At 43.5% G+C, this 13,883-nt stretch overlaps 1 protein-coding gene across 1 annotated transcript in view; it reads right to left on the reverse strand.

Moving 5' to 3' along the window:
- Positions 1–321: 321 nt before the first annotated feature.
- SYT9 (synaptotagmin 9) overlaps positions 322–13,883 on the reverse strand; it is a 204,586-nt gene continuing 191,024 nt past the window's right edge. Inside the window, exon 7 of the mRNA XM_004780172.3 lies at positions 322–2,553. Within this exon, the coding sequence (XP_004780229.1) occupies positions 2,545–2,553 (9 nt within the window). The 3' untranslated portion in view covers positions 322–2,544. The remainder of the gene's footprint in view (positions 2,554–13,883) is intronic.

The raw sequence follows: 13,883 nt of genomic DNA on the forward strand, positions 1-13,883 counted from the left end.
CTGGTCGTGAGGCAGTGTACTTCCTGGATGTGCCCAGGGCAAGGCTGGGGAGGTGCTTTGGCAGCTACATGCATCCAAGGCAGATCAACTTAAAGACAGAGGCAGTGTGAGAAAGGGGCTGAGAATCAGGGCGGGTTGGGTGGGGTCCACACGCTTGGCCTCTCCCATCTCTTGGCACCAGCTCTCCCCAAGGTCTTTTCCTAAGATCTGACCCTCTCACTGCCATTTCCATTTTTTCAAGGCATGTTAATTTCCTTCTCCATCCTGAGAAAGATGTTGAAGAACCACCTTCCCCCCAAGTTCAATGAGACAAGATTGGAATGTTTCAAAAGGAACATTTACTAGGAAACTAAAGGGAAACCAAACAGAATGCAAGAGAACAGAGGCAGAGTTGCAGATAGGCTCAGGGAGTTCAAATTCAAAAACAGCCTTTGGCCACAGCTGGACTGGCTAGGCAAAGCTTTCTAGACACAAAGCCACCTGCCTGCCATGTAAACAGGCTTCTTTGCCTGCTGCCCCTACAAAGCCACCTTCCGTTTTGTACCAACAAGCCAGTAACATGCTCAGTAGTATCCAGGGCTGCTAGCTCTCTGGGCAGGAAGATCTTTGGGGGGTGGGTGGGGGGAATAATAGGCACAGCTGCCCCAGGATCTCCTACCCAGGCTCTCAGTGCCAAGGACATCTCAAAGTTTATTGGGATGGCTGCCTGATATCTCTCGGGGCCAGTCTGTTTCTCGGGGACCATTCTTCTGGGCTCATCTGCCTGGCTCTAGAGACAGTATTTCTGCTAGTTGTCCTGCTGGCACAAGTCTGTCATGCTTTGGTTCGAAACACTGCTATGGTGCAGGATGTGTGATGGGGAGGAAGAGGCAGGGTGGAACTCTGGGCAAGGAAAGATGAATTCTTCTCATATGGTCAGATATAGGCAGAACCTTGGCTTCTCTTTGGAGGCCGGTGGTAGAAAGCCAATCAGAGATGAAAATGCAGTAGGCAGGCTGGGGAACGCGAGAAGCTGGAGTGTGGTAGCACTGCCTCACACAACCAAAGGCCCCTTTCCTTTTTAGATGTGAGATCAGTGTCTTTCACCAGGCAGCTGCAGCACTAAGAACTTTCTGAAGACAGGCAATGATCCTGCTTCCACCCAGGTAGTCCCACAATGAAATGTTAATTCAAATGAAGACAATGAGCTTCCCAGGATGTTACCTTGGAGAAGTGGTGCAATGTGTGGTTGGGGTACCTTGCACCCATAATGGGAGAGAGAGGACCACTAGGTCACAGCCACCCCTCTTCCCCTGCCCCAAGGTACGCTAAGGCCTTTGGTTTCATTTGGATGGAGGCAGAAGCAATGAGGATGAGGAGCAGAGCTGGCAGTGGGCTGGCTGATGTGGTCACAGAGGAAGCTGAGTAATGAATGAGATACCTGGGGAGAGCCCTTGACCTTCACTCTTGTAGGTATTTCCGTTCCCCAAGTGCTATGAAAGTGATATGTGTCTGGAGGTGAAAGGAAGCTTGTCTTGGCTGCCCAGGGCTAATGCCTCCGGGCTGCTGCATATGGAAATACCCCAGAGAGCACAGAGGCCAAGAAGGCCCCAAAGCTGTGCCTTCCTCAGGGGGAGGGTTGTGTTACCTCTCCGTCAACTTATCTCATACAACAGTACACCTGTTCCTGCGGCTCTTCCCCCCATGGACAACCACCATGCCCGGGAAAGGGTATTCCAGAACGCTTATGCCCTTGAGACGCGGGCCTCTCTAACAGAGACGGCAGGTAACTTTCGTTTTAACATTGACAGCAGTTGCGGGAAGTGGCTGCTGACCATCTAGAAAACACTGCCCGGGGTTCTGACTCCTCAGAATGTGGGTTTAGCACAAGAAAGGTTTATAGTCAATTGGTACTTTCTGCCATGTGCATGGGAGGGGGCAGTGAACTTGCTGTGAATCAGCCCTCCTTGCACTAGATTTTTTCCAGGGGAACAGCCTGCTTCTCCTCTTACTCTCCTGGGGCTATTCCTTGCAAAGCTGGAGCACTTCTTGGGGTAAAATTATTTTCTGAAGACAGTTATTAGCGCAAAGGTAGTCCAGGGTGAATTAGATCTGCTGCCTGTTTAGCACCTGGATATATGTTTACAGATTCGGTCCTTCCAGGGCATTCAAGCAAATGACATCGTGTCAGACTGACGCTGCCAGGGAGGGTGCTGTGACCCCATCACCAAGGGCCTCATGTTCGTCACTAAGAGTCCTAGCACTCCAGGGTACTCTTAGTTTTCCCACTACATCAGGTGGTTTCTTCCATAGTCCGACCTTGGTTCTTGGCCATGACTATCATGCTCCCCCCGTAGCACACCCCCTTAGGCCACTGGAAGATGGCCAGACCATTCACATTCACCAAACCTAATCCAGAAAAAGGGCCAGTTATTGCTGTGGTTACAGCTCAGCATTTGGTCACTGGAGTCGTCCGGGTGTTGTTGGATGGGAAAAGTTACTTAAGATCTTTGTAAGGTGGGTGTCCCACTGTGTCCTTGGCACAAAGAATCTTCTTACCAATAGTCATCGTTTCTGTAGGAAGAAGAAACAAAAAGAATGCTTTGGTTTTCATCCATATATATATTTTTATTTTTTAAATTGAAGTATAATTAACATATAGGGTTATATTACTTTAAGGTGTACAACATATTGATTCACAGTTCTATGCATTACTCCATGCTCACCAGGATGCATTATTTTACTATTCTGGACTATATTCCTTTTGCTGTACTTTTCATCTCCATGACTTCTTTATTTTATAACTGGAAGTTTGTATCTCATAGTCCTTTTATCTGTTTCACCCATTTCCCTACTACCTTCCCCTCTGGCAACCACCAATTTGTCCTCTGTATTTAAGAGTCTTTTTTTCACTTGTTTATTCATGTGTTCTGTTTTTTTAGATTCCACATATAAGGAAAACCATATGGTATTTGTTTTTCTCTGTCTGACTTAATTTCACTTTGCTTTGCTTTCTAGGTCCTCCACATTGTCACAAGTGGCAAGCTTGACTCTTTTTTATGGCTGAATAGTATTCTAGTGTGTGTGTGTGTGTGTGTGTGTGTGTACACACACTTGAGCTGCTTCCATATCTTGGTTATTGTAAATAAATCTGCAATAAGCATAGGGAGGCATATGTCTTTTCAAATTAGTATTTTCATTTTTCTTTGGAATTCTGAAATTTTCTTTGGAGTTTAGTGAAATTACTGAATCACACGGTATTTCTATCTTTAATTTTTTGAGGAACCAGCCTACTGTTTTTCAGAGTGGCTGCACCAGCTGGTATTCCCACCAACAGTGCACGAGGGTCCCTTTTTCTCCACATCCTCACCAACACTTGTTATTCCTTGTGTTGTTGATTCTAGCCATTCTGACAGGCATAAAGTGGTATTTCCTTATGGTTTTGTTGGGATTTCCCTCATGATGAGTGATGTTGAGCATCCTTTCATGTGCCTGTTGGGCAACTGTATGTCTTCTTTGAAAAAATGCCTATTCAGGTCCTCTGCTCACTTTGTAATAGGATTATTTGCAGGGGTTTTTTGGTGCTGAGTTTTATAAGTTCTCTCTATATTTTGTATATTAACCTATTTTTGGACACATCATCTGTAAATATCTTCTGCCACTCCGTAGGTTGCCTTTTGTTTTGTTGATGGTTCGAAAACTTTTTACTTTGGTGTAGTTTCAATGTTTATTTTTGCTTTTGTTTCCCTTGCCTGAGGAGACAAATCTAGAAAAATGTTGCTAAGGCCAATGTCAAAGAAATTACTGCCTATGTTTTCTTCTCAAAGTTTTATGATTTCAGTTTCACATTTAGGTCTTTAATCCATTTTGAATTTATTTTTGTGTATGGTGTAAGAAAGTGGTCCAGGTTCACTCTTTTGCATGTAGCTGTCCAGTTTTCCCAGCATTCATTTACTGAAGTGACTGTCCTTTGCCCTTTGTCTATTTGTGCCTTCTTTGTCATAGATTAAGTGACCATATAAGCAAGGGTTCATTTCTGGGCTTTCTATTCTGTTCCATTGAACCATGTGTCTATTTTTGTGTCAGTACCATACCATTTGGGGCTTAGAGAGAACATACGTCCACATAATAAAGGCCATATCTGACACACTCAGAGCTAATATGATACTCAGTGGTGAAAAACAGAGAGCTTTTCCTTTAAGATCAGAAAGAAGAATGTCTACTCTCACCACTTTAACTGAACATAATAAGAAAGTCCTAGCTGTAGCAATTAGACAAAAAGATATAAAAGGGGGCCCCTGGGTGGCTCAGTCAGCTAAGTGTCTACCTTCAGCTCAGATCATGATCCCAGGGACCTGGGATCCAGCCCCACATTGAGCTCTCTGGCCAGCAGGGAGCCTACTTCTCCCTCCTCCACTCCCCCTGCTTGTGCGCTCTCTCTCTCTGATAAATAAATAAATAAAATATTTTTAAAAAAAGATATAAAAGGAATCAAAATTTCTAAGAAAGAAATAAAACTTTCATTATTCGCAGATGACATATCATATATAGAAAACCCTAAAGACTCCACTAAAGAAACTATTAGAACTGATAAATTATTTCAGTCACGTTGTAAGATACAAAATTAATATACACAAATCTGCTGCATTTCTATACACTAATAACAAAGTAGCAGAAAGAGAAATTAGAAAACACTCCCCTTATAATTACGCCAAAAAGAATAAAAGACCCAACAATGAACATGACCAAGGAAGTAAAAACCTGCACTCTGAAAATGAAAGCACTGATGAAAGAAACTGAAGACAACACAAACAAATGGAAAGATATCTCAGTGTTCGTGGGTTGGAAGAATTAATATTGTTAAAATGTCCATACCATCCAAAGCCTTCTACAGATTCAGTGCAATCCCGATCAAAATACCAGTAACATTTTTCACAGAACTAGAACGAGTAATATTAAAGTTCATATAAAACCACAGAAGACCCCAAATAGCTAAAGCCATCTTGAAAAAGAAGAATGAAGCTGGAGGTATCAGAATGTCAGGTTTCAAGATCTACTGTAAAGCTGTAGTAATCATGCATATATTTTTAATGTGTAGCTAACAAATGCCAGGCACTGTGAAAGTGTGGCATTGCTGGGGACACAGTGTTCCCGAGATGCTGGAGCTGTCACGTGTAAGACACATACCCCACTTTCAACGGGTTTATCGGGGGAGAAGTTATAAGGTGAGAAGCTGAGTAACAGGCGTGCAGAGAATGCGCAGGAGCAAAGAAGGAAGAGGGTTTGAGGAGGTCCATAGAGAGGACTCCGAAGGATAAGTCAAGCTGGGCCATTCAGGCTGAAAGGGAGTCTATCAGGAGAGAAGAAAGGAAGGTCCTTTGGGGTAGAGGAAAGAGCCCGCGCAAAGGTACAAAAGCAGGCGAAGTGTATGGCTCACTAGAACAACAGGCAGGCTTCGGGATGAGGAGTAGAGGGGGAGGACATAAGGTTGGGGAGCGGAGAGGGGGTATCTGTGGGGCGCAACCCCCATTCCTGGTTTCTAAGCTGTGAAGATGGGCTCTTCCAGTGGAGCCCGGCATTAGAGCAGCCGGATCTCTCCTGTTTCACACTCAGTGCAGCATCCATTTAATTTCAACTCAGGGCACGTTCCAGTACAGACTAAAAGTATTAATGCTGCCAGCCCAGAGAGAAAACCAGAGTCACTGCCAAGGACACAGCAATAACCAAATAGATATATATTAACCACGGGAAAGCCGCAAACATTTTGGAACTGGAATCGGTGGACTGCATTTCACAGATCAAATGCTCACACGTGAGGCTCCAACTTAACGAAAGCCAGAGCGGACACTGAAGACTGACAGCCATACCTGACTGTACCCCTCGACTCGGAAGTATGCCACTGGCTGTGGGAAGGGGAATGTTCGAGTCTAGAAGGAAAAGGTGAATGGATATTTGTCTTCTATTGGGATTCGAAATGACCTTCCCAGGCCAGCTAATGTTCTGGAGCACCCTCAGAATTGCCCTCTTAACCAACCCCCGACCCATATCTGGCAGGATCTTCCCAGAGCCCCTTCTCTCAGCTGTGAGACCCCTATCTGCAGGCCCAGCTTGTCAGTCCCTCAGTCCTTCTTGTCTGGGAAGGCAAAATGTCCACAGGCTTAGCCACCCCAAAGAGTTCGTTGTGCTGCTATTATTCCTTCAGTGTCAGTTCCTATCATGATAGGATATGAACTTTACAAATCCTTAAAAGGGCCTCATAGAGAACCTATGAGGTTTTTTACTGGAGGACACAAAGATACAGGAAGATTAATTTGCCCAAAGTCACACTGTTACTAAGTGTCAGAGCTGGGATTTGAACTTAAGACTTCTAACTTCAAAGTCTATGCTTCAGCAATTACATCATTTCTAAATTCACTCTGTAAGACCCGTCTATACATTTGAGCTTCTGCCTTGGTTTTCTAGGTACTCTGAATCAGATGAAACAACGTTAAGCAACACCATTCTGAGCCAATAACATGCAGCAGGTGCCACAGCCCTCTTATGGCTTCCAACTTAATTATTCCATTTCTCTGGATTGCACCAGCTAGTGACCTGCATGTGTACCTAATTTGCACCCTCAGCTCTACGCACAACGTCAGTCTTCCCTGTTCTAACATTAGTTTCTTCTTTCCATTTGAGCAGGTCCTTCCCACTGCTTTGAGTAGGGCTTTCCCCAAATTCCCAGCCTTAGGGACCACCTCTGTACCTGATGTGTTCTGGCCTTATCTGAAGCCTGCTTAGATGGCTGGGCTGTTACTCTAGCCAATGTTTTACCAGTCTCCATTCCCAGGGCTACCATTAGCAGAGACCATGCTGCCAGGGGCCAAATTATAGTACAGCTCTGACTTGACCTCCATAGGTGGGTTTTGCTCACCTGGTGAGTTTCCTTGTACATGCAGTTAGCTGGAATCAAACTCAGTTCCTGGGAATAGTGTGGAGGGGCCTCTTCTTCTTCAGCTGGTCTCCCTCTTCTTTAGATGGGTTTATTTTCTGGGCTCTGATCATGGCTGGTCCTAGTATCCTTTGTGTTCCTACTCTAGACAGTGACACCAGGACTCTAGAATATTTTTGCCAGCCCACAAGAGGATAAGACAAAGGAGTTTCAAGGTCTGGTGGAAGGGTAGGGTCATCTCTATCAGAGGTCTTGAAAGAGAAGCTTCTTGGAAATGAACTTCTCCTAGGGCATGTCAGATATACCATTCAGGTATGAAAAAAAGTAGTTGTTACAGGAGGAGGGCAATTTTGAGTGTGGCATGGGTAAAGTGTGCTGGGGCCCAACCCCTTCTGTCTTCTGCGGGGGGAAATACTAGAAAAACCCAACCAAAAACAAACAAAACAAACAAACAAACAAACAGAAAAATAAGCAAATCACAACTCCTTTCCAAACTCTTATAACGGAATGGGCTGTTTCTCAGCCAAGATTCCTGTAAACTGAGATATAAGGAAAGATTTTCTAGAGTTCAGAAGAGCACTGACCCAGTAGGGTTTTGGTGGGGAGATGGGGTGGTTACAGACTGTGGCCCCAGCACCAGAGAGAGCAATGGTGGTGTCAACTGGTGGCGAGAAGCCTGGCCTAGCTGGTTCGAGGGCTGGCACCAGACCCATCTCAGGGGGCAGAAGCAGCAGCGTCCTTGTTATCTGACCTCCCAGGCAGCGCCAGGGGTTTGGAAGGCATCAGGACCTTCAATGGCATCAATAGGAAATAGTGGTTACAATCTTATCAGAACAGAGGGGAACTGAAGTGAATTCAATTGTCCGGAGACATACAGATCCCGTTTGAATTAAATTGAATTGAAACCAAAGATGAGAACAGTCTCAATGAAAACTGTAATGTGAAGTGGCATTTCGATCACGAAAATGACAGCTGATGTGAGACAGGCCAATGAAACTGACCCCAAATTAAGAACATGAAAAGATTGGGTGGATCATTAGATAATATCTTCCTGTGAATTTGAAAATGGGTTTTGATTACAGGAAGTATCTAAGGGCTTTGAACTAAGAAGCTTGTCAGAAATTGAAGTGACTCATTACATGATTCACTCTTATATGGGCTCATTATTGTTACACTCATATTTTCAATTTTTATTTAAAAACCATAAAAAGTCTCATGATTTTGTTGACTATTACTTAACCCAGTTTTGCAAAATATATTAGGAATCCTCATGCCTACCCCCTCTCTCCCTCCCTTCCCCCCTCCCCCCACTTAGAATCTGATTAGCTTCTTTTTCTTTCTCCAAAGAGGGCATTCTTTGTTCTTCATTGCCCCTCATCCCTTTAAGAATTGCGTTAAAGAAGTGCGAATGTGATTGTACTGTCAGTCAGGGACTGGGGCGACAGCTGGAAAAGGAGATCCACTTGGGTAACAGCTTCTCTGTGTGGCGCATTCGGACACTCTGCTCTACCCTAAGAGCATAGCTGATGCATAGCTGATCTCGTTCGATGTTCGTCTGGACCTCTGTGATGGACACTACACTTACGTTCTTTCAGAGCTGAGTCCGAGAGAGGCCAAATAGCAAAGGTAGAGAACAGCAGAGCCGGCATCTGCCATTGTGTGTTTATGGCTCCAAATGTACGCTTTAAGGACCATGCCCAGGATGGCAAGTTATTGCTCACCCCAACTCCATTACAGCATCTTTCCAAAAAGGATTTTCAATTCAGAGAGTAACTCGGAATAGTCCAGACTGTGTAGGAGAGTGTACTAAGACCCACTGTCAAGTCAACCTTCAGGGGAATGGCAGTGAGTATTGGTGTGTGTGATATGTATACTGATACTGAGAAGCTCCTCAGAAACAAGCAAGAAGTGGCTGTCTGTGATGGGTCATTAAAGAGGTTCGCAGCAGGGGGTGCTGTCAGAGTTTTCAGAGGGTGGGGCAGATCAGGGAATTGCTGCAAGGCAACAATTACTCTGCCTGGTGGAGTTGTATATTTGGAGTTTGTTACTCCAAGCTTAGAATTTATTACATTTACTCATTAATTCATTCTGCAAAGATTTGTTGAGCACCAGGCAAATGTGTGGACCATTAGAAACACAAAGATGACTGCCGCGCACCCTACTCTTGAAGAGCTTGTGCTTGTCGGTCAAGGACCAGAAAAACAGGACACTGAGCAAGAAAAGAGAGTAACTGAAGTCTCATCAAGAAGCTGGACTGTAGGGACACCTTCGTGGCTCAGTTGGTTAAGAGTCTGCCTTTGGCTCAGGTCCTGGGATCGAGCCCTGCATCCGGCTCCCCGCTAAGCAGGGAGTCTGCTTCTCCATCTTCCTTCCCCCACTGGTGCTCCATCCTTCTCTCTCTCTCAAATAAATAAATAAAATCTTTAAAAAAAAGGAAAAAAGTTATAAAAACCATTGGGTCAGGGTGAAAGTTGAAATGTTCCTAGAATATGTGAGAGGCACTGGATCGTGAAATGAAATCCCACAAAAAAGGCTGGCATTATCTCCCACTGACAGCACACCTGGCAGAAGCCAACTAGAAGAAGGGATCTGTCTTGTGAATTCACAGCTCTGGTGAAATTTTCCAGGGAGTAATCCAGCCCTTTCCCATGTCTGTGCACAGGTATCCTCCCTTTGTGACTGGGCACTTAGACCCCCGAGGGGTCATCCATCTGTAGTCTCAGTTGCTACTGAAGAACTGATAAATCTCTTCCTGCTCTTGGGAAAATTAACTTTATAACAAGAGAGAGGCAAACAAACAAGAATTCTAAATGTGAAGTAATAATGTTTTTGTGTAGGTTATGTTATGTTATGTTATTTATTTACTTGTTTAAATTTGCAATAACACGTTTGTGATCAAAATTCTGTTTTATGTTTTTAAGGTAAGTGCTTAATAATATGATACAGTAAAAACTACTGGATTTATGATTTTAATAGATACATTTAGGATAACTTGACTAGTTACATTTATTTAACCTTTAAATGCTCAGGAAAATCCAATATGCTAAGTTTACAAATTTATTTTCTAAGATGCTGAAATGCTTAAGGTAATTTAATCTCTATGCATAAGATTTTTTTTAATATATTTGCATTATAAGAGTTAATAGTGCTTGACTGAAAATCTTAAAGGCAGTGAAAATACTCTGTATGACATATGCTGTTATGTGATGGATACATGTCAGTGTGTGTTTGTGCAAACTCAGAGCATGAACAACATCAAGAATGGACCATGATGTAAACTACAGACTTCTGGTGATACTGAGAGGTCAATGCGGCTTCGCTGCCTGTAACAACTGTACCGCTCTGTTGGGAGATGCTGATAGCAGGGAGGATGTCTGTATGTGGAACCACTGGTTATATGGGAGCTCTCTATACTTTCTTTTTAAAGACTTTATTTATTTATTTGTCAGAGAGAGAGAGGGAGAGAAGGAGAGAGCACAAGCAGGCAGAGGGGCAGGCAGAGGTGGGGAGATAAGCAGGCTCCCCGTTGAGCAATGAGCCCAATGTGGGACTCGATCCCAGGGCCCTGGGATCATGACCCAAGCCGAAGGCAGCAGCCCAAATGACTGAGCCATCCAGGCATCCTGGGAACTCTCCATACTTCCTACTTAGTTTTTCTGTATGAACCTAAAACTGCTTAAAAAAAAATAAAATTTATTTAAAAAAATAAGGAGTTAGCAGTGATTGAAAATGATTCTGTTTAACACCTACTGTGCTGGATGTTTGTAGTGTTGGACATAATCACACTTTAAATTTGTGGCTTCAGTTTGAAATGTTTAGGAAATTTAGCCAATCGATTCCTGAAACAGAGCTTAAATATTAAGAGAATTTTCTTTGCTAGATTATAAGGTTTTTTCCTTTAATTTAGAACATTCAAGAGAATTTGATTAAGTGTGAAATTAGTGTTTAACAGTTTAGGGAAATATAATCTGTCCAGTTAATGAGCTAACTGAGAATTAAACAAAGAACAAGTAAAAATGAGTGTTTTAATTTCAAAACAAAATGACGGGATTTATCAATCACTGTAATAGTTAATATTACATAGCACTTGGTATGAATTATTCTAAGACCATTACATCTATTAATTCACTTGTTCCTCACCACAGTTCTCTGAGGTGGTTATGCTATTATTATCTCCATTTTACAGATGAGAAATCAAGGTACAGAAATGTAAAATGACTGCTTTATCGAGTGCTATAGAATGAAGTTTGTACCCCACAAAATTCATATGTTGAAGCCCTAACTTCTAATGTGATGGTGTTTGCAGATGGCACGTTTACCGGGTAACCAGGGTGAGATGAGGTCCTGAGAGTAGGGCCCTCACGAAGGGCTTTGAGCCCTTAGAGGAGACATCAGAGAGCTGGTGCTTGCTGTCTTTCCACCCGCCAGGTGAGCACACAGGGAGAAAGCAGCCATCTGCAAGTCAGGGAAAGAGTCCTCACCAGAACCCAACCATGCCAGTACCCTGACCTTTGACCTCCAGCTTCCAGATCTGTGAGGAATAAATGCCTGTTTTTTTTTTTAATTTTTAATTTTTTTTTAAAGATTTTATTTATTTATTTGACAGAGAGAGATCACAGTAGACAGAGAGGCAGGCAGAGAGAGAGAGAGAGAGAGGGGGGAAGCAGGCTCCCTGCTGAGCAGAGAGCCCGATGTGGGACTCGATCCCAGGACTCTGAGATCATGACCTGAGCCGAAGGCAGCAGCTTAACCCACTGAGCCACCCAAGCGCCCCTAAATGCCTGTTGTGTAAGCCCCAGTCTATGCTGTTTTGTTACAGCAGCCCAAGTCAAGGCACCAAGTGCATCAGGGTCCTCGGGTTTCCATAACAAAATATAATAAACTGGGTGGCTTACAACAATATGAATCTATTCTCTCCCAGTTCTGGTGGCCAGAAGTCTGGATTCAAGGTGTCAGTTGGGCCGTGCTCTTTCTAAAGACTCTCCAGAAGAATCCTTCCTCACCTCCCCCTGACTCTTGGTGGTTGTCGGCAATCCTTGGCTGGTAGCTGCACACTGGAATCTCTGCTCCCCCATCGCCCTGCACTCCCCTTGTTGGCTCTGTGTCTTCACCACATGGTCTTCTTACTCTAAGGATACTAGTCTTTGGATTTAGGACCCACCCTCATCCAGTATGATGTCAATTTAATGTAACTGAATGTATCCGCAAAGATTCTACTCCCCAAAAAGGTTCTGTATAGATAAGAATTTTGGGAGGACACCACCAACCCAGTATCCCATGTCACCAATATCCAGCACATGGATAAACTCAAAGTCAGTTCTCAGTCCTCATCCTATCTGACCTCTTGGCAACACCTGAGATCTGATCATTTCCTTCTCCTGGAAACAGTATCTTCTCTCTTGTCTTTGGACGCTCCTAGTTTTCTTACAACTTCAATGATTTTCTCCTTCTCAGTCCCAGTTTTTAGTCCTTGGATCTCTTCTCTTCTCCATTTATATGTCAACCATCTTTACATCAGCTTGACCTTTCTCTGGAACTCCTGATTTTTGCATCCTCCACTTGATGTTTCCCTATAGATACCCCCAATAGACACCTCAAACTCAGTAGGTCCAACTTCTGATTGCCCTGCACAGATGCTCTACCTTCTGTTTTCCTCAGCTCACTTCTAGCTGCTCAGGCGTAAAACGTTGAAATCATCCTCCACTTCTCTTTGTCATACCCTACATCCTGAAATCCTATTCTGTCTCCTTCCAAAAATGTATACAGAATGTAACCACTTCTCATTATTACCCCGCTTTTATACCAGTCCAAGACTCTACAGTTTCCATCTGGATAACAGCAGTAGACTCCTAGTGATCTCCCCCCCTTCCAGCCCTGCCCCCTACAGTCTATTCTCAACACAGAATCAAAGGAATCAGTTGTAACCTCAGGTCATGTCACATCTCTCTATAAAATCCTGCAACAGCTTCCTCTTCTCTCAGATTACTAACCAGTCCTTATAAAGATCTATTAGGTTCAGGGCGCCTGGGTGGCTCAGTGAGTTAAAGCCTCTGCCTTCGGTTTGGGTCATGATCCCAGGTCCTGGGATTGAGCCCCGAGTCGGGCTCTCTGCTCAGTGGGGAGCCTGCTTCCTCCTCTCTCTCTCTCTGCCTGCCTCTCTGCCTACTTGTGATCTCCATCTGTCAAATAACTAAATAAAATCTTAAAAAAAAAAATCTAGTAGGTTCTATGTAATCTGAGCCCTACACACCTGTTAACTTTCCTGATCTCATCTCCTATTTTTTTACCTCACTCTGCATCCCCCACATCGTTCTCAGGACTCCTTGTACAAATGTCCCTAAGGTCTTTGTACTGGCCACCTCTTAGCCTGCATATTTACGTGGCTTCCTCCCTCATATCCTTCAACTGTTTACTCAAATGTTTCAGTTTTCCATGAGACCTACAACACGTCTATGAAGATCATCTCCCCACTTTAAAAAAAACTAACCAACCAACCAACAACAACGACAACAAAAAACCCACTATGATACTTCTGGTCCCCCTTACTTACCCTATTGTATTTTTCTTTTCATTAGTTAGTGATTATTACCTTCAACAACACATAATATACTCATTTACAATGCTTATTTCCTGGTTTTCCCACTAGAATATAAACTCAACTTGGGCAAGAATTTTTGTCTATTTTTTCTCATAGATGTATACCCATCATAGGTACTCAATCAATATTTGTTGATAAATAAATAAATGACTGAATCTGCCCCATCCCTCTGCAAGGTGATTGTTTCAAAGGAAACTTGATTGAGCACCACCTGAACAGAATGCCATAATATCGACAATGAATGATGCAAATAGTGTGAAGAGGCATCTTGAAAGATTGTGGAGATAAGCAGCTAGCATGAGGAGCCCAAACATGAAGAAATTCTGGAGAATATGGTCATGGTTCTTCTGACCAGTTTTTAAACTAAGATGGTTT

The sequence above is a fragment of the Mustela putorius genome, unplaced genomic scaffold, assembly GCF_011764305.1.
Source record: "Mustela putorius furo isolate JIRA1106 unplaced genomic scaffold, ASM1176430v1.1 tig00003859_pilon_pilon_pilon, whole genome shotgun sequence".
NCBI lineage: Eukaryota > Metazoa > Chordata > Mammalia > Carnivora > Mustelidae > Mustela > Mustela putorius.